Source organism: Megachile rotundata, chromosome 10 (genome assembly GCF_050947335.1).
Source record: "Megachile rotundata isolate GNS110a chromosome 10, iyMegRotu1, whole genome shotgun sequence".
Taxonomy (NCBI): domain Eukaryota; kingdom Metazoa; phylum Arthropoda; class Insecta; order Hymenoptera; family Megachilidae; genus Megachile; species Megachile rotundata.
This window is the reverse complement of record NC_134992.1, coordinates 11,224,717-11,246,949: the sequence shown is the minus strand read 5'-3', so window position 1 is coordinate 11,246,949 and position 22,233 is coordinate 11,224,717. Positions and strand designations below refer to the sequence as shown.

At 34.8% G+C, this 22,233-nt stretch overlaps 1 protein-coding gene across 3 annotated transcripts; it reads left to right on the top strand.

Annotated features, from left to right (window-relative positions):
• Positions 1-761: 761 nt before the first annotated feature.
• Positions 762-22,114, top strand: LOC100878507 (uncharacterized). Of its 3 annotated transcripts, none has more exons than XM_003700313.3 (8): positions 762-1,766; positions 6,391-6,625; positions 16,860-17,082; positions 17,430-17,595; positions 18,107-18,385; positions 18,635-18,777; positions 18,911-19,183; positions 19,604-22,114. In XM_003700313.3, the coding sequence occupies exons 2-8, from the start codon at positions 6,598-6,600 to the stop codon at positions 19,746-19,748; spliced, it is 1,257 nt and encodes a 418-aa protein (XP_003700361.1). In that variant the 5' UTR covers positions 762-1,766; positions 6,391-6,597; the 3' UTR covers positions 19,749-22,114. The 3 variants fall into 3 exon arrangements, with proteins under 3 accessions (XP_003700361.1, XP_012154010.1, XP_076392386.1); XM_012298620.2 differs by having other exon boundaries at positions 6,383-6,625; XM_076536271.1 differs by lacking the exons at positions 762-1,766; positions 6,391-6,625 and adding an exon at positions 16,538-16,718.
• The last annotated feature ends 119 nt before the right edge of the window (positions 22,115-22,233 follow it).

Genomic DNA, 22,233 nt, shown 5'->3' with positions numbered 1-22,233 from the left:
GCAGTAACACTTCCATTTCATACATCATAAAAAGATTTTTAATATTTGAAAATATTATTGTCACTTATTAATCGAGAATCGTAATGCGTTCTTAACCTCAATTCTCAATATTTTATTAATTGATCGTATAAACAGCGAAATTTAATAATTAAGTCGACGACATTATGAGAATGTGAAACGACACTGAAATTTTTAATTGCGAGGTTATATTGCACCAAAAAAGTAGCGCTATAAAAATGAAATTGTCGAAATTACCAACGGGTAGTTCATTACGTGCATTCTAATTGAGGTAGGGCTTTCACGATCCTTTTTCTCAAAACTCTTAGTAGTAATTTAATTCGAGTGTTCTTTGTACGTGTCTATATTATACAAAGAAGCGTCTCTGAAAGCGCATAAAACATGTTTTTAAAAATTAAGCCTCACTCAGCCGATAGTGGGTCGCGTTTGACCCACGTCTTAAGCTAAAAACGGGCAGCCATATTTAGTATTAAATGTGTAAAATGTCCAAGGTAGAATGAGGTAAAATGATGTTTCGTTTCTTTATGGAGTATATTGTATAAATAAACAAATCTTCTCTAACCATATCTATAAAGCACCTAGTTATTTTTCTAACCGATTTATTTTTATCGTATTAAAAGTATTGTAAGAGGTTAATTTAAATCAGGTTTTAATGATGAGTTATGGATTAAAAGTGTATCTAAATCAACTTCGGTACAAACGGATATAAAACTAAAAGTGTATCTACATCTGGTTTGTTACAGTGTAATCTAGCTATTTTGTCACGGATAGGGTTATAGCAGCGAAAAATTCTTGTAATTGGCAATATAAATGGTGTTGGTTCCATGCAGTGCTTGATTGTCAAAAATCTATCGCCAGCGGCGTGACTCGCGAATTTTTCGACGCGCCTACATGAAAACGATGCATGTTCGAAACATGACTCGTTTATCGCTGAAAAATTGCGGTAGAACAATTGCACAGATTTTCACATCCATACGTTTCTGATACTCTATATTCTCAAATTATTACATTTTTAAATTCATTTTCAAATTCTTGAATCATCAAATACCAAAGTCTCAAAATTCATAAATTTTCTAAATTATCAAAAATTTTCAAGTCTCCAAATTTTCTAAATTTACTAAAGTCTTTGATCCACGAATTTTCATATCTTTTACATTTCCAAATTTTTTAATTTTTCAATTTGCAAGTTCCTCAAGTCCCGTCGATATATTCGTGTATCTTCGTGAATCTTCGTTCTAGTTCGTGCTACTTCGCACTACTATCCTCGTACTCTATGATCGGTAACTGTGCACAGAAATTGTTATAAAGAGCCGGCATTTTAACCAGTGGCAATATGGCCAGAGTAAACTGTATATTTGTCGTGTTCGCAAATAGCAGGAAACTTTCAGCATATGAGTCGAGTAATATTTAATGTATTGTAGCTGAGATTAATTTGCGCGGAAGTTTAGGAATCGTATAAGTGACCGGAGATCAAAGACGCAAAATTGCAGTGTTTCGGAAGATGTTGTTAGTAACATTATCAAGTGAATTGATCCAGTGATTTAAAAGAGAAGAAATTCGGTGACAATTGAGATGTGATCGAGAGGGAAAATTAACGGGATAGATTGAGAAAAGAGTAATATGCACATGCAAACATTGTGGAAATGTTCGTTAAAGGAGGTTCCTAAGAAGGCCAAGTCGAAAACGAAGAGACACCTGGAGACGCTTGCCTCGATAATGAAGACCAAAGGCACCTCGTGAAATTTGAGGTGAGTTTTAAAACGCATTAATACCATTTTCAAAATTAACTTCGTATTCATTAACTAAGTACGATGCAATGTTTGAATTCCTTTTATTTCCATTTTTACGTAATCTACGCAGCGTTACAAATGCCGCGGTTAAAATTGTAATTATTCAGAATACGATTGTTTGTTTCGAAATTGAAGTTCGTTTTATATTTTGCGAGATTAATGTCGACGTTAAGTAAAAATTTTTCACTCTCAAGGAAGTTGATGCAGATTCGAATCTAGACAAATTTTTATTCAATATCCGCACTTGCAAATATTCGTAATGGTTATTTATAGTAACAGAAGAGAAAGAATAACAGAAGCGAAAAAGTGAAAGATCGCAAACTGTCTGTTTAGAGCAAGGCACGTGCAAATGATACGATGAAAGGTTTTCTTCGTCAATGCTTCAAATTGATACGACACAGGTGTTTTATGTGATCAGGTAGTGTTAGACATTTCATGTTTCGCAATCGATGATCTTATATACAATAACCTAATAATAGATTCTTCTTATAATCGTTTTCCGACGATTGGAAAATTTCGAGTTCGAGATAATGGTCGGTTAGTGAGGGTGGAGAGCGTTGACGTCATAAGATAAAGTCTTGAGTGAATTTGATTCCCTCAAAATTAAAAAATTCTTTATTTTGGAAATTTAGGGATTTTAGGATACATGGAAATTTGGGAACTAGAGGATTTCGGCATGAAGAGATTTTAGAATCTCTAGTCATTTTTAAGTCTAGGGATTTTGGGATCTGGGGATTTTGGAATTTAGGGATTTGGGGATCTAGAGATTTTGAGGTCTAGGGATTTTGGGATCTGGGGATTTTGGGATCTGCCGATTTTGGGATCCAGGGATTTTGAGATCTAGGGATTTTGGGATATGGGGATTTTAGAATCTAGGAATTTTTAATGTAGGGATTTTGGGATTTAGGGATTTGGGGATCTAGAGATTTTGAGGTCTAGGGATTTTGGGATCTGGGGATTTTGGGATCTGGGGATTTTGGGATCTGGGGATTTTGGGATCTGGGAATTTTGGAATCTGAGGATTTTGGAATTTGGGGATTTTGGCATCTAGGGATTTTGAGATCTAGGGATTTTGGGATATGGGGATTTTAGAATCTAGGGATTTTTGAATGTAGGGATTTTGGGATCTAGGGATTTGGGAATTTTTCAATTTTGACATTTAATACATTTGTAACATATGAAGTCTGGAAAATTACCCAAATTTTTATTTTCGAAATTTAGAAACTAGGTTTAGGGAATTTGAAAGCTTGTACATTTCCGTCTTTCAAAATCTCACTTTCTAATCTGAAACATCCAGAATTATTTATTTTTCAAAATTTCCACCTATCCTCTCCTTATAGCTACTTTCCCTAAAGAAGCCCACCTATTAAAGTACCCTGCCATTACACAAAAATCCCATTTTAAAATTCAGTCCACGCTTCCCTCCATTTTGAAGAAGTTCTGTAATTTTGCCCAGATTTTGTCCTTCATAATTCCACAAGGTTTGCATCGAGAGGACCTTTATTAGATACATCGATTAAATAGGTAGATAAATAAGATAGCGAGACATAAGCGAGGAGCGATGTTCGTGCCAAGAGCAAGACCGAGACCCAGATCAAAATAGGCGTTCCAGCAGAAAATGTTATCAACATCAGAAGCAGAGACCCTCGGTGAACCGAGGACGTGTTTCTCTTTAAAAGAAATTAGCAGTGATACCTTTCAGGGCTCTTGGCCTCCTCTCGAGTGCTCTAGAGTGCAGAGCGCAGAGCACGAAGTATTCAGTTCTCGGCGCACTACTGTGTCCTTCCTATTAACGATATACTAGCGCAAACTACGCCTTTGTCACGATAACTTTGCTAAAATATGCAGGCGGATCTACAGAATGTAAAATTCATATCGACAAACAGTTTTTGTTTTTACGAGAAACATTCTAATTGCGCGCCAAATTGAAAACTTCGATCAACCTCGATTTTTATTTAGACAATTTTTTATCCACTTTTTTGTTCATCAGAGTCGGAATTGTTTTGAAAAATTGTCTATTAGAGAACAATTAGTAATAATTAAAATATATTTGCTATTTAATATATTCATTTTTAAGGTACATTTATACTCTACTTTAAGTAATGCAAATTTGAAACGTAAATTCGACACGATGTATGTCGAAATGTGTAATAGTTGTATCTGTAATTTCGGTTAGTTGTACTACTTTTGTTTAGTATGTATTTTAAACATGATTTGTAGTAATATATAGGCGATATAATGCATTGATAACGAGTGATACCAGTAGGTGTTAAAAATACAGGAAGTGCGTGCAGCTCGCAAAGAGTGCTCCATAAATATCGGAACCTGTCGGTTGGTTATTATCAATTATCCACTCCAGCTCTTCATCAAACAACCACGGAAACCTCCTATCCTTTACACCTTTTTATCCGTGATAGTCATGCTAATTCGATGAATTGAAACGATCAAAATTTTTTTATAGTAAAGTGATTGGTATTTTAAGGCTTAATCTCTGTCGTTAACTATTTTATGTACTTTTGTTTATTAAGTTCTTCAATTTGGGAGTGGGAAATTGCACTTGGGGAAATAGTTTTAAATTCTCACTTTATTATACTTTTCCATTTTCAAATTTATCAAATTTTTAGATCCACTTTCCCTCATTTTTAGATTCTTTTTACCAAATATCCAAGTCATAATATTTGTCGAATCTTTAAGCTTCCAAATTTCCAAATTAAATGTACCAACTATGGTTCACTCCCAGCTTGTTCATACACAGCTTGTTCAAACCCATCACTACTTTCGAAGCCATAACGATAGCAAAATTTTAAAATATGTCTGCTATTTTGCCTAAAAAAAGAGTATCGAATGATCGCGATTCAACTGCAAATTAAATCGTACCGAGTAATTTGTCAGAAAATGTCTCAATTCGGTAATTAAGAAATTCCTCAACTTCGCTGTCTGACGGTGCTTCTAAATACGGACTTCGGTAAGTTGGAAACTTTTGCGTAGAATCGCGCCAGCTGAATAATTTCGAGTAATGCTTTAGGCGTTGCATACAGTGACAATTCTCGAAAACTTCTGACATTCGAGCGATTCGAAGCTGCGTCAGGAATTTGGAAAATTCTTGATATCCCTTCGCTAGGTTGCAGTACGTGTCTTCCGGAGACGTATAAATAGAAAGTTTTATTTCGATCTCCGTTCACCGCAAATTTTACATTCCACGATGTATTGTCTTTTCTTTGTATACACATGTTGCATGAATACAACTAGATATAAGTTGAAAAAACTATGTTAATTCCCGCGCATCATTCGTGTTTCGGATTAGAGCTCGAGATGAAAATTTAAAGATTAATTTTACCATGAAACTTTTTGTGCATTTGCTCTCGTTGAAAGAACTCAAGGCATTCGTTGAGTAAAATATTATGTGATTATAACCGTGATGCATGAGGTCATTAATATAATCGAATGAACGGTGCGCAAGGTTTAAACACGATTAATTTTCATGAAAATTGTACATGCTGTACATGTTGACCGTTTACATCCGGTCTCGTCGCGAATTTGATCAACGTATTAATGCATGGAATTCCCCGTAACCTTTCACTGAAACAATCGCGTGTTTTGAGAGTTAGATAGAACAATGAGATATTATCTTTAAAATAAACTTGCATATTTCCATGTTGTGCAGAAAGGCGTTCACTTATTTATGTATCGTGGAGGAAACTCGATATGAATTGTGCGATACATAGCGTACGTATGTTCGGTTCAAAAGTTTACATGTATCATTTATTTAACGATTGGAACCTAGACATGTGTGGATATAGGGATCTAGGGGTTTTGAGATATCGGGGTAATAGGGTTCAGGGATATTGAGATACGGGTACATAAGAATCTGGGGACACCGAAATCTAGAGATATTTCGATCTGGTGACATTAGAGTTTAGGGTCCTTTGAATTTGGGGATACTAGGTTCTAATAGTATTAGTGCAGAGGCATTGGGGTCCAGTTATATTCGGATCTAGGGGTATTGGTTTTATGGATATTAGGGTACGGGACATATGAATCCTCGGCAATTGAACTGTACAGATCTAAGGGCATAGAAATTAAAAAACGGAATTTCGGTTGTCAAAATTAGGCCGTATATACTATGATTAGTATTGGAACCATAGAGATTATATCTTTCGCTGGAATATTGCATCGATACTATCGAAAATGTAGATATCAAAGGGTATCGATGTCTGTTCGATACTTCCTTTTGACCTTGGTACTGTATTGTTCCAGTTTGGCACTGTATCGATCGAATAGCTAGATACTATCGATATATCGTTTACATCAATATGGCAGTAACACTTCCATTTCATATATCATAGAAAGATTGTTAATATTTAAAAATATTATTGTCGCTTATTAGGGTACGGAACATATGAATCCTCTGCGCTGTAGAGATCTAAAAAGTCTGTATCTATGAATCAGACCTCGAAGTGGAAATTTAAGGATATCTTGACAGAACTTTCATCTAGCATCTTTCATTAAAGGAAAGAATATTTATTTATTGGATGTTCACGTTGAAAGATGATAATTTATTTATGTTTTTGGAGGAGGGTAGGCGATATCGGGCGTGATAAGGATGAACTCGCGACCGTGGGTAAGACGGAGATGACCACTAGATCCGTGCCTCGTCCTGAAGACGAAGACGAGGAGGACGAGGAAGAAGAGGAAGAAGAAGAGGAGGAGGAGGAGGAGGAAGTCGACAAGGAGGCTCGTTCGAGTCTACGATATCACTGCCACTGATATCCGCTCTCTCGTCGCATCGATGCCGATTCCTGCGTCCATCGATAGAGGTAAATCTTTCAATTAACACCTTCAATGGACGTCATCGGTAAACCATGAATTAACTAGCTGCATTGCCATCTTACTCGGGTGTAAGCTTCCTTTGATTAATTGCAAGTACCTGCCGCCATAGTCCGCAGGTAGAATATTTAGATAAACTGAGATGCATCCCTCTGCATTTGTAAAATATTACTCTCAGTTCCCAAAAATTTAAAAGGAAACATGTATGAAAGAGAAGCAATGGGAAATTTCCTAACACGAGCCAGACTATAGGGAAGGATAATAAATAAAAGTATTTTTTTTTCGCGCGATAAAATCGGTCAAGTGAATCTTGACCTAATCGAATTGTTTACGCCGTGGACCTTGATGCTCGCCAGATCACCAAAGAAATTTCGGAAACGCTGCAGAATATACTGCCGTTACGAAACCTTGTTTTCTTATAACAGTGCTCTGTTTTTTGCGCTGTATTTATGGCGAGCGATAATTTTCCATGGAAAAATCTGTCGAAACATTTTCAGCATTGCTTAGTCTTCAGGTACACAAACCATTAATTTTTTCAGTAGTTTTAAAATAGGTATCAATATTAATTTCATATACTGATATATGATAATTACATGCACTGATATTAATATCAGCTCTAATCCAAATATCGTAATTACTAATCCCAATATCAATAGTAATACAACAATAAATACCCCAGGATTAAAATTATATTTGTAAATTCTCCTCAAAATATTTGCAAAGGTGAAAAGCTTAAGCAACATAAAATATTATTATTTACGTCTGGAGCTCGATCGGAAAATTTCGCGAATTTTGCCCTCGAGAAATGATTGAAAGGTCCAAAGCACGTAGACATTTTGGTAGGACATGAAAGGTGGTAAAATATTGAAACAGACCACGTGACGTAGAAGATATCCAAGGGGAAATATCCCTTTAGAAAGACGGTAATCTGTAATGCCAATGTTACAAGGTTACGTGTAGAATCCATGAGAGGAATAAGAGCTGAAATTCAACGGGACGAATTTAGACTGCGGCCTTCGGGTCGGATTCATCTCAATGTATCGTAGAAGTTCGATTAGCCGAACGTTCGATTCTTCGAAGCATTATTTTAATCGCGTAGTCAGGTAAAATAGCAACAACTATCGGGCCACGAATTTAACGCTAAAACCAACACCGTCTGCTATTATCTCGTCTGTCAGTTCGATGGATATTTCGAGTAGCGTATGTTTCGAGATGAAATTTAAACTCTGTCGATACTCGAACACGCGTTATCGAATTAATAGTGCCGTTACGACGAACGAAATTTATCGGCGAATGAATTTTATTGGATAGAGGAGATTAAAAAAGAAGAGAAAGAAAAAGAAAATGTGCAGGCCGTGGTAGGACAAAGGTCAAGCCTAATATAGGTCGACCTATGGACAGACCCCTTTTTACGGAAGAATTTCAATGCTTCCTGCATTTTTTCTTACTCGCGAGATACCGAAAAACCGAGGCTTAAAAGTAGCTCAAGGTTCGTGTTAAGACTGCAGTGCCATACTTATAGCTAAACGGTTTATGCAAAAAACGAATTATTTTGACTTCTTGCGGGACCGAAACTTGCCCGTACTAGTTTTAAAAGATTCTGTCGAGAATAATGGTCCGGCCGAACTTGCTCGGCGAACAAAAAGAAAGTATTTCGGTACCTACTTCGTAGATAATACAAAATTTACACCGACGAGCGCTCGCTTTACTAGGAGAAATATCAATTTTCGGAAACGACGGTTTCTCCGCTATTATTAGAAATTTCGACATTATAGAATTAACCGAGTAGAAAATTTGAAAATTTAAATAGGGGATTTGAGAATTTGCAATGTGAGAAATTTAGGAATTTGGAAATTTTGAGAATTCTGGGAATTCGGGGAATTTGAAGAATTTAAGGAATCTGGGAGATTTAGGGAATTTTGAGAATTTTGGGAATTTGAGGAATTCGGGAAATTTAGAGAATTTGGGGAAATTAGGGAATTTAGAGAATTTTGGGAATTTAGAGAGTTTTGGAAATTTGGGGAATTTGGGGAATTTGGGGAATTTGAGGAATTTAGTGAATTTTGGGAATTTGGGGAATTTAGGAAACTTAGAGAATTTGGGGAATTTAGGGAACTTAGAGAATTTGGGGAATTTGGAGAATTTGGCGAATTTGAGGAATTTAGTGAATTTTGGGAATTTGGGGAACTTAGAGAATTTGGGGAATTTGGGGAATTTAGAGAATTTGGGAGGTGTGAAAATTTGGAAACTTAGAAATTCAGAGAGTTTGGGAATTTGGGGAATTTGGGGAATTTGGGGAATTTGGGGAATTTGGGAAGTTTGAAAGTTTGGAAATATAGGAATTTGGGGAATTTTGGAATCCGTAAAGTTTGAGAACTTACAAAATTTTTGAATTTGGAAAATTTAATAAATCAGAGAAATTTGACAATCCAAAAATTGCATAATTTAAAAAATGCAACAATTTAGAAATTTTTACGTATTTGAATCTACATGAAAATGTTAACATAACGACCTAACCTAACCATCTTACCATTCTAAATGTCATCGTTTTCCGTATCGATATTCTTCGCAGTGTATCGAAAGTCTTACACGAATCCTTTTCGTCCTTTCAATCTTTTTATCAACGAAATGCGCAAAAGCGATTAATCAAATTTCACGAAACATCAGATGCGTCGAAATTTGAATTTAATTCGGGACCGTCGAGACAATGAAACGAAATCGATAACGAGGCGGTGGATTTAAATAATGAACGATGTTAATTAGAATTACTGACCTATCGATGAATCGAATTTAGCTCACCGACGAACGCGACTGATTGCAGCTGATTATTTTGATGACCCCCGGTGCACAATGGTCCTCGTAACAAGCAAATGAACACGTTTTTTAATGGGTCAAGTGTGAACTACTAATTACACCAGTTTTCATCCCTCAAATGAAACGTGTTTCTTTGTTTAGATATGTTCGTGTAATGTATCGTCAAATTTCTTTCTCTTTTTTGGACAAAATAATTAAAAAAAAAGGATAGAAATCTCCTTTTCAATTTTAAAAGGATTTTCAATTTTATTTGATTATTTTCATATTTTACTGTTACACCTCTTCATTGTATAACTTTGCTACCATTTTACTGTTTCCACTATTCTATTTATGTAATCATTTTTCTCCTTTTTCCTTCGAAAAAATTGCATAATTTGTGGATTGAAATTATTGACTTTGCAATTTGATCCTCGAACTAACATCTCTCATTGAATACACTTTATCCAACGATCACATGATTCATACAATAAAACTGATTTAGGACAACGATACCGTTCAAGTACAATTTGTACATAAATAGACTAAGAAGAAAAAAATGGATTAAGAAGGAACATAAAGGATGCTCAGGTTCGTGCGCTTTCTAAATCGCAGTCTCAGCCGTTTAGCACGGGAGAAGAGCTTCAAAGCAGATGGTTAATTTCGATAAGACGGTGGTGAGCTTATTATCGAGTGGGTGGAGAACGGAAGGTGGCCGATGTAAGCACGTATCGTAGCTTTTGTGGTTGGCAGAATGGATTCCATAATGAGATGCCGTGTAAACTGGGACATCTAATTATACTCGAGTGCACACCACTCCAGAAACGTTCGGTCGTCCCTGGAGCTCGAGCCTGGCTCCTGTCGAAACGATAACGAATATTCAAGGATCACCCTACAACGGCCCTCTACGATCATTCATCGTAATTTATTGGTTTCTTTGATTCCAACCTTTCCGGATTTCGAAAGTCATAAGTTTCGTTTGAATCTTTTTGCAAACTTCTTAGAATCTTCTTCTCCGAGCTCAGAGTTGGTCATTTGCGCTCATGTGCTACAACTTGCAAATTCAACTGCATTAGCATTAATCGATGTTTGTATCAAAATAAAATTTCACATTAATCGTCTTGAGATGAATTAAAACTTGCTGCTGATTGTATCAAGATGAAGATGGTGACATTTTAAGGGGATCAAAAATACATGGATGAAGAATGTTAGCAATGTCAGCAGTCTGCAATGTTAAGTTGATCAGTTTAAAGTTAGCTCGAGTTGAATCTCATTATCGGTTCAGTTCAATCATGTTTACCATCTTAATTTATACAAAAAATAAAGTTAGCGTCCATGTAACCTTTCAACAGTAGATTTTACATTGAAAATCTGTGCAAGATGAAATGAGTCGTGAACAGAGATCCTTTGATCGAATAAGGGTTGACAAAGACCGTACAAAATCATGAAAACGATGAGATATTCTTCATTACGAATACCTCGAAGAACCAGTGACCCGACTAGCCATTGTTCTTCAATTGTGGAAGATTGAAAACGTTCCTAAAATATCAGTTATTGAACATTCGAAATATAAAGGGGAAGAGGAATGGTGGGGGCAGAGGGACGAAAGGGAAAGAGAGGAGGTGAGCGATAGCGAGAAGGATGCAATCACCAGAAGAACAATCAGCCCTAAGTATGAGCTTTTCAAGTACCATCGGTATATCTCTCTCAACCATAACGACTCCTATTTTCTTCCGTCTCTTATTCGCTCGTAACTTTCCACCGTTTTATACTAATTCACGATCGCAGCGTTTCAACGAATTCCTTTCATACGGAAACCACATTGTTTAGGACACTTTTATGTGAACCACAAAAGAACGGCACGATTTCATTTTCTCGATAACGCGGCGACAATTTTGTTCGGGAAATTCGTTCATTCATCGGTCATTAGACTGGACGGTTATTAATTTCGAGCTTTACGTTTAAATCGACACTTTTAATGCATTACGTCGAACGATTATTTAGTAATTTTTTTTTATCGAATTCTAGTTTGAAATTTATTACCGTTTGGTAAATTGCAAAGAGGTATGGAAATGAGGGGTTGAGGAATTTGGAAATTGGGGGATTTTTGGTGATATGGAAATTTTGGGGACTTTTTGGTAATTTGGAAATTTAGGGATTTTCTGACGATTTGAGAGTTTTGGGATTTTTAGAATTTTTGGAAATTTTGGGATTTTGTGGTAATTTGGAAATTTAAGGATTTTATGACGACTTGGGAGTTTTGGGGTTTTTAGAATTTTTAGAAATTTAGGGATTTCATGACGATTTGGTAATTTAGGGATTTTCTGGTAATTTGGAAATTTAGGGATTTTCTGAGAATTTGGGAATTTAGGAATTGTCTGACGGTTTGGTAATTTAGGGATTTTCTGACGATTTGGTAATTTCGGGATTCTCTGGTAATTTGGAAATTTAGGGATTTTATGACGATTTGAAAATTTAGTGATTTTTAAAATTTTTGGAGATTTAGAAGATTTGAAAAATTATGGAATTTGGGAAATTTAGAGAATTTGGAGATTAGAAATTTTTGGGATCAGGAGATTTAGAAAGAGACATTGGCAGTTGGTATGTTGGTGAAATATTTGCAGTCTTAAAAAATTAATAAACCAAAAAATTTTCAGAACATAATTCTTCAAAACTGCTCCAGCAATTCAAGAATCCTGACAATTATAAAATGAAAACTGAAAATTTCCAAGCTACAATACCGCTCACGTGCTGTTATATCACGTTTCACTTTCCATTTCCCATCTAATATACCCACCGTACCCCTAAAAAATATTCGAATCCGTATTTGAAGATACTTAAAAGTTAATGACAAAATGTCGACTTGGACGTTGTTCCCTTCGAAATGTAGCATAGTATATAATGTCGAAATAGTGAGAAGAAAAGGCAGAAGCAACAGTGAGCCGGCCGTGAGCTTTGACCCGGTGACCCGTAGTGCGTGGGCTGGGAAGAGGGCATGGAGCAACGGGCAAAGAGGGAGTTGGGCAAGAGGGGGGCAGAGGGAGGGGTTCTTTCTCCTCTCGCAGCCTGGAATCGATACCTGGTTCCCCTGCCAGCTCAACCACCCCGACAACTTCTACCCTCTCTACACCAAGCTGAAATACCTTCGACCGTTTACCTGCCCCATATCGATTCCCATCCTACACGACCCCTTTTTCTCTCTCGCCAAAGACCTTTTTTTTATCTTAATTGATTTACAAATTGTCTCGCCCTTCGAGGCGTCGACTTGATCCCTGTTTTATTTCCTAAATTGAGTCACCATCTTGTCCTTAATTTACGACGCGTGGGCGTTCAGACTTTATCGATGATCATTTTTTCATAAGCTTTAACTTTCGACCGTCTGCTCTTTTAGGTTTGAACTCATTTCTGGGTGAATGTATCAAAGGGTAATTTGATTCAGGTGTTCGTAATTTATCTTTGACTTCTTGCTAAGCGGAAATGTTTAATACGCTCCTTTGTGTCATTTATTTCATTACGTCTCTTCAAATTATTTTCATTTTCTAAAATGTCCAATTTTCGTATACGCTGATTTTGATGAATTTTCATGAAACAATGAATGCAGAAATTTTTATAAAATAGTTTGAATAAAAAAGTACGTGAAAACTTTCTATAATAAAATAAATAATCTAGCCATTTTACTGAATATGTTACAATGTTGAATTCTGTAAAATACGATAAAGTTTACAGGTGAGTAAAATCCCTATCTGATATTCAGCTTTAAGTATGACGTATAAAAAGAAAGTGCGGCCAACGAATTTCAAGATAATGACGCAGAAGGTTAAAGTAGAAGTAATTGCATTTATAATAGGGACTTTGTTCACCGAATCGTTATTAAAGGTGAATATCGTAATCAATCATGTAATTGAGAAATTTCAAGGAGGTTTCACCTCATGTGATAACGAAAGCCTACACATAGTATATACATAGGCATCGATTTTATAATAAAAGGAATTGCAACGCATTTAACGGGAAACGAGTTTGAATGCTCTTAAAACAAAAGAAAGAGTCTAACAGAAAAGCGACTGAAGAGATTTCCTCTCGTTACTGAAATTCAGCATTGCTATTTACTCTTTTGATGACTGGGACTTGCGTTTGATGGATACAAAAGAATTCCTGACGAACAGACAACGATTGAACGCTCTATTTTAATCAATTTTCTCCTCGATTTTTATTCAATTCCTTTAACATCTTAATAACGCCAATCACTTTTATCAAAGTGAAATTTTTATCAAAGTACTTTATTATTTCGTTCATTGTCCTTTTATTAAAGTACTTTAAAGAGCTGCGAATTTTCACTATTTTCGATGTTACGAATTTTTCGAACAGAATTCATATAATAAAATTATATATTTTTAAGTTTTTAGTAGGTAGATTATATATATTTTTGATGTTATGAATTTTACAAGATATAGGAGATCATGTAATAGGGCAGTGATATAGCGAAGTCGTAAAATTCTTCAGAAATCAAAATGAGGACACGGGGATATGAAACTTTGACCAGGCGCGTAGGAAGAAAAATTTCATGGGGTGTATCCCCTATTTGCTCCATAAACAGACCCCCGAAATATACATTGAAAATTAAATCGATCTTCCATAATTCTTTTTAATTAATGACGTTATGTTACTCTTTTATACGGACTCGTTTATCTTATCATAATAGGGTTACCACGTATGAAATTTTCATGACAGTATAAATTATATTGAATAGAATATTTCTGATTATACACTTCTTATGCAATATTAATATGCAAAACTTCGTTATCAGTTGAAAGAGTGAAATGTAACAGTAAGGAGGTTCATCCCGAACGCGCGGGAAATTCAAATGGTAGACGATTAAGACAGTGACGCTTTCCTTTGTGTGAGTTGGAATTCTATTTAAATGGTAATTTCTCGTGAACCTCTTACTTGTAACACATTATTTTGTATAATTCAAAGTTTTGATCACAAAGTCCTAAAATTTAAAGTCCCAAAATTAAAATATTAAGAAATTTTGAAATTTAAAAGATGATTGTACAAAATCGTTAAAAATATATTTTAATATAACCTAACCCAAAATCGGTGAATTCCCTAGTGAACAGTCTATATATTATAATAAATCTATCAGTAAAAGTATGATGTACAAGTTAAGTAGAAAAATGAATATTAAATATAACGAATATCACAGTGATAATCGATGTATCGAATATTTCTTTTCGCCCGTACCGTTTACGTGATGATATTAGATAAAACTGGTTGTTGTTGAAACTATCAGCAAATACCTTTAAAGCTCTCGGAGGATTTGGTAAGGCAGAATCCTTCAGGGTTACCGCACACCAGCCACAGGTTGTCGTCCTCGTTCGCTTAAATCGACCTATTAACCCCCTTATTCAGTGCTTCCTAAGCGAAATCTCGGAATTTCGACCGAGTTCACTGGGAATTCCGTTTCGTTGAACATCTAAAGAACCTGTCTATTCATTCTTTCCCTCTCTTTCAATCGTTTGAATTTTCCAGCTCTTCAAATTGCAATCTTCCTGAAATTTTTGCCTATTTGATCATTCGACTCCTTCTCTTCTGCTTTAATTATTGATTTCTTCATTTAATTAATCATTCCGTTAATCGTGAATACGAATTTTTTTCATTTCTGCTTCGATTTTTATATTCTCCAGAAAATTTATTAATAAACGCAGCTTTACATTCGAAAATTTCTAAATTTTAACATTTTTGCATTTCGATAAAAATTTGAAAGTTCTGAAAATTGTGAAAAGAATTATAAGTGAGGACATATAGTCATATGAGGAATCATAACGATATAGTACTGAATAATTTTTGGTTTAATCTCTGTATAAGGTGTTTCATTTTTGTGACGACTGGTTGCTATGGGATGCGCTGTTATTTGGTTCAATCAGAATCAGTCTTATGTTGAAAATGTAAGGTAGGTCAAATAGGCTTCTGTGCAGAATGGTGAAGTGTTATCAGTGACGGGTTTTATCGAGACGTCGTAAGACAGGCTACATCGATTCTCTAGGTTGAAATCAATATCCAGAACCTACAACCTATGAGTATAATGCTGGTGCAGCTGGGCTGTACCAAAATATTTGCTGGACCATTTCACGCTTTAACTAATTTTTAAACACGGAAATTTCTTTTTACCAAATTTTTAGTTATCCAATTCCCTAATTAATGTATCGATTTCAAATTAAAATTTACTTCAGCTCCTTTACACCAATAATTTATATAAATTTGCATCAAAAGTCAACCATCGATGCACTTTATGTCTCCAACCATAAATAATTTTATACTTAAAAATGTACTTAATTTTGTCTTAAAAATACATCCACTAAAAAATAAATTTCACTGACAAAAGTATAGATACATACATATTTTTATCCATGTATATTTTTAAAAAATTTGGAAGAACTTCTAAGAGTTTCATTGAACATATTTTTACGAGAAATGTATTTTCAAATCCGTGGAAACTTCAAACAACCAACAATTTGATCAGCAAGTTCTCGACTCGAGAACTTCGATAAAAATAAAGTTTTCTTCAAATGAATATCTATTTTATTTCCGATTACTGTATCTAGTTTTTTCACTTAAAGTTTATTTCCCAAAGTGTTCTCCATTCTCGCGGTAGCGAGTCTCGATTGAGTGGTTCTTTGTAGGACACCCCTTGAAAGTTCCACGCTATTGATTATGACTGGAATTCGATAGCCATTCTACGACTTTTTGAATCTCTACCACGTGGACCCAATTATTTTTCTCCGCTTCAATAATAAGATTCTTCAAATTCGCATCAATCATTCTCTTTTTTATTTCAACATGGAGGACTTATATTTTTGATATATTGATAAACTTCTTTTTTCGTTCTTTATATTGGTTAATTCAGATTTGGAAATTTGAGAATTCTATAATATAGAAATTTGGAAGTTTGTGGATTATGATTGGATAATTAAAAAATTTCTAATATGAAATGTACAGGGAGTCTCATAATTAGTATAGGTCCTTGAAGTGGGGGGTAGCTGACGTGATTCTGAATAAAATTTCCCTTTACAAAAATGCGGTGTGAAGCTTCCTTTTTGAATTATTAAGGAAAAACACGGACCAATCAGAGCGCGAGGATTACGCGCGCAGACGCGAACGCGACTGCTTTGAACCTAGCAGCTGTGTGCACATGCGCGAGAGCTACAGCTTCGAGCCTAGTAGCCGTGTGCGCTTGCGCGAGAGCGACAGTTCGAGCCTGGCGGCTGAACGCGCGCAATCCTCATGTTCTAATTGGTCCGTGTTTTTCTTTAATAATTCAAAAACTATACATATAACCCTCACCCATATAATACAGAACTCCTTCTTTCCTAAATCTTATTATATGTATAGTATTTTAATTTACAGTTGAAAATGACAAGGTATATATTTTTTTAGGTATGGGGAGTGTCGTGGGCAGTAACGTAAACGTAAGCAACGGAACGACGAGGAGGATGGACTCGACGACGTTCCTGCCAGAAGCGACGCCGACCCTCAGCGAACGAGAACAACTCAAAATTGAATTTTACAAAACCTACGATGTTATGACCGGAGTCAGAATTGCAGCGACTCTCGGTGGTTTTTTCGGTCTTATGATTCTTCTGCTTGTCTATAAAAGCAGGCAAGTTTCTAGAAGGCGGTTATGCACAATACATTATTAACAAATTAACCAAACTGTATCATAAATAAAATAGAACATTTTATTTACATTTCTATGTGAATTCCAATATATTGAAAATTATTAATATTCCAATATGTTGAAAAGGAGTTATTAATATTTCAATATATTGAGAATTATTAATATTGCAATTGTTAAAAGAATGCCAATATCTTTGATAAAACTAATGCACTTGTTGGTAAATAACAACATCATGTTATATAGATAACAAACATGAAAGAAACTGCTGAATGTACATAAAAAGAGTATAAATAAAGGAAAAGGGTAAAACGAGGGTATATGTGGTATAGGTGTAAATCGAGCAAGCAGTTGGAAGATCCAAGACTGACCGCAGCAGCGGCCGCAGCGGTAGCTGAAGCAGAAGCTGAGGAAAGAGCTCTCGCAGCCGCCCTCGAAGCCATTACTAGATTACCACCTAGACCAGACAGGGGTCCCAGAAGGTCTCTTTGTGTTGAGGTCAGTCTCTTTGTGAAAAAGATAAAACCAGTTTATCCTTTTTTGCACTCCATTGATTATTATTTTGTACATCCAATTTACCAATGGAACAAAGTTATTGTTAAGAGGATTCCATTTTGTTTGTTCAAGCAGACCCTTCTATGAAATTGTACTAAATATTCTAAAATGAAAAACGTTAGATTTATTTCTATACTTTTACACTTTTCATACCAAAAATAAATAAAAATTGAAGTTTGTAAACTTGTAAAGTTTCAAATTTTCACTTTAAGGAATTTGGAATACCCTATATATAAAATATAGCATAAAATGTATAATTAAAGTTAAATTGGTACCCAAGTTACACAAATTAGAGTAAGCAGCTGGAACCACCTCGATAATTCTGCAAATATTGATTTTAGCAAGTTGGTTCCAGACAGATATTACATTATATACGTACACCTGCAGTTTAGAGATTCTAAAACTTTGAAATTATCTGGAATGTCAACTAATTTCGTGCACATTTTTATTGAAGGTGACTCAATCTCATTCTCCAAGAATCGGCCCGCGTTTCGCATCAGTCGGAGGTGGTTACGAGGCTCTATTAACAGCGCCAACGAAGCAACCAAATTTGGCACCTCCGGAAGAACAGAGAAGATGCAGTTCCGTGACTTGTAGCAGTACTGGAAGTAGTTATCTCGAGAGGAGAGGGTCTGCGATGCCCGTACCATGTCTGCCGCTTCATCCTGCGTTTTCGACGAAACACTCTGCCCACGACGAACCCTGGGACCTTTATTATCCAATTGATATTCAAGTAAGAAGCTTACCTATCACATTTGTGAAATGTAAACAATATAGTATACAAGTAAATAACATCATCAAGTCCTAAGGAAATCTCAGACTATCAATGTTTATTGTCAATATTTCAATGTTCTCTACATTCATTGATAATACAAAAATGTTGAGAACTCTGACAATATACAATATATTAATTGTCTGAAGTTTCAGTAGTATTGTTAGATGATTATATTATCAATTAATCTATATTGTAACTCTTTGATAGGTAATCCAGCCAACCCCTGAGCTTTCTCCATGCACAAGTGAAGCAGGTCTTTATGCAAATGAATTGATGATCACAGGAACTGCTGGTAAAAGAGCACCATTGGCTTCCATGGGCAGCGTAGATCCTCCTGAACCAGATTCAAGGTGATTAATAATAAACACAATAAATTAGTTCAGCCTTTGTCTGAACCCAATGGAAACACAAGGGTTAATAGATCCTCTAAATAGTCTAATTAATAATTTATAATATTTACATAATTCATGTGTAAATTTACAGCTTTGATCATTCAAAATCACTGGGTTCTGACTCAGTCTTCCTGAGAACCGATGAGCAGGAAGAGTGTCTAGATACAGAGGATGAGGTGTCTGGTTTCTCAACCGATTCTGAAACACCTGGTCCCAGTTGTCGACGATTTCTTCGTGTACCTTCCAAGAAAAAGAAGATTGTTGAGAAATGGGATGGTTGTGCTGGATGTGTTCCTAGACGACGGCCTGGAGGAAAACCATGCCAAACTTGCCACAGCATCAGCGCAGCTGTTGAAACTTCAGGGTACAGCATTTTATAAAGTTTTCCTAATTGACATGTAATACAAAGGGACAGAGAAATTATCTGTGGCAGAAATGTTAGTGTACTTGGAGTCTAATAATAAACCTTAAAGCTTTGAACTCATCTTTTAAGTTCAGTGTTACAATCTTTCTTTGAAAGGCAAATCAATGATACTGATCTTCATAATATATACTTCATTTGTTCAATCTTCTTCTAAATTTGATTTCATAGACAATTTCCTACATTTATTATTAGTTTAATTATGTCAAAGAAATGGCACCGACATCGTTAATATCCTATAAAGTTAATACAGCCTTAAAGTTTATATTATGTTTCAACATCCACTTTATTGCCAAATTACATTCACATTTTATGATTATAAAAGCAATTGATGTTAATAGAAATTTATTGGTCTATTAACAGATCTCAGGCAGCATCTACGAGCTCTAGCAGCCAGAGTAGCCTCGGTTCTCCACCGTGTTCACCGGCCATCGAGCTCAGACATAGACCACCACCAGCGCCATTACCGTCGAATCCACCTGTCTGGTCGCAAGAAACATTGTTTTAATCCTTTGAAGACTTATTGGGAAAAGGATGTCATGAATAGCTGGCAATCGCACAAAAGTATCTCCTCTAAGGAAAAGGAACGAAGATTGACTTTTATAATGGTCCATGATATCGGTTTAACTAGAAAAGAAACAATAAATAAAGAATGGAGAAGTAAAGATGGAAGGAAAAATGAAAGATATGGGAATAAAAGAAAGGGAAGAGAAAAAATGGAAAACCCTACAGAATGTAAAAGAAAAAGAGAACCTTGAAAACAAAAAGATTGTTAAGCAATTTAAAAAATGGAAATGCGGGAGAATAATTGCAAAACTGTAATTAAATATAAAAAGTAATTGAAGAAATAATAAATACCGAAAATTTTATGAACAAATAAGTAGGTGAAGAGAAGTTCATGAAAAATTAGCCCCAACTTTTTGTTCTTTTTGTTTAAAGGAAAATAACATCGAGCAGGAAATAATAGTATCGTGTGTCAAGTTTCTAAAAGAGAACTGACAAGAACGAATGAAAGATAGTTAACCATAAAAGTGGAATAACCAAAGGAAATGCCAAAACATTTGTATAGTAGCTTTTAAGATACGAGCAAACAAAGAGAGAAACAGAAACTAACAGACTAATTAATCGTTAAACGAACTGTTGTAAAAAAAGAAGAAAACGGTAGCGTGCCATAGATATATATTGTAAATAACAAATAAAATGGTAAAAGGAAAGAACTCGGTTCCTTTTTTTCGTACTCGAAAAAGAGTGAAAACGCGTCACGTTTATATCGCGTTAGACAGGAAAAAAAATCAAAACTTTTAAAAAAGATGTTGATCTAGTTGTGCGTGTATAAATAAAAAAACAAAAAACAAAGAAATGAAAAATACTTCTCGTTATTCGTTTTTTTGTTTTAAATATTGCATATGTATATATATATATGTACGTATAATACGCGCGATTAAAGATAAAAAACTAGATTAATCAAGTGAGGAACTTGAAGGAACAAAAATCTATGAAATTCGTCAATTTATTTTTTCCAAGTTAAAACGAATGGTTTTAGATCGAAGTAGTTGACGAATAATTTCAATAAAACAAGGAGTTTAATAACATATTTCGTTAGAATAATTTTTATATCAAGTTAAAATAAATTAAACCAAGATTATTTATATAGAACAGACATCACATAGTATTCAAAGTTTCGTTTCAGTTTTATGTTTTTTTTCATGTTTAATTACTTAATGACGCTTTGATGACTGCCAATTGAAAAGCAGAAATCCTCTATGTATGTGACTCGTGGTACATGTGTGTTGTGCACGCCTGCGTGCATATGTTGCGTGTGTGTATATGAGCGTACCTTTACGCACACGTGTATAGAAAACTAGAAAATCAAAGCCAAATATTAATAGTGTTGTCAATTTTTCCAATAATCGGGACACGTTTATAATCTCGTACTTCTCAGTTCTACATGTTTTACTTCAATTGTTGCATATTCTTAACTAATGTAGTATATTCTTTATTGATCAGAGTCTTCTTTTTATTGTTACTCTAAACTGATATAGTTACAATATTAATTTATTTATGTTGTTTGTTAATTGTTAAATGTGCGAACTAAGACGAAATTGTTATAAACGTGAATCCGATTAAACGTTTAATAATCACGTTACAACGCGAAACTTCTGTCGGTGCCTTTCCGCCGGATCTTCTTCCATCATTATGGTTTTAGATAGTATCATCTCATCAAGGAAAATCATAAATAAATCAAATGCTATGTCTGTATAGCGACAGAGAGTGGACAAAATAATGGAAACACTAAACATCTAGCATGTTACTTTTAAATGTTTTCTTCTGTCAAATATTTTATTTAATCCTCATCGAATTTTCTTAGCAATTGTTTGTTCAATGTATATGCTAATTTCATATTTTCGTTATAGTTTCATTTTTAACTTAAACTAACAGAATATAACAAAAAAGATTAGTGAATTGTTAAACATGTATTTACTTGTAACAAGTGTTTCCATTATGTTGCTCAATTACTGTATATTAATGACAATCATAATCAAAAGTTGTGATTATCCTTGTCACCGTAATTATAACACGAATGAAAAAAGCAAAACGGCGAAAAAACGTGTAACGACTAGTAAAAAAATAACTGAGAGAATTATACCTATAACGATAGGGTGAGAAACTACAAACTCAAAGCAATCGAAACTGTAAATTAGAGTAAAACGAACGAAAGAAAAATACTATGAAACGATAAGAGAAAAGGAATAGGTGATTATGATTATGATGACGGTCATGATCACGAAAAATGAAGCTCCACCATTCTTTCGTAATGTTTTGAACAAATCTTTCCTGATGTACGAACAATAAAACTTTCACTATTTCCTACTATTATTCTCTTTTATCGTGCCTTCCCTTAGGTTTTTTTCTAACCTAACACGTATGACATGTATTACAGTACATTTTATGTTACTATACAGATGATTAATTGTTAACTTGTTTACTTCTTA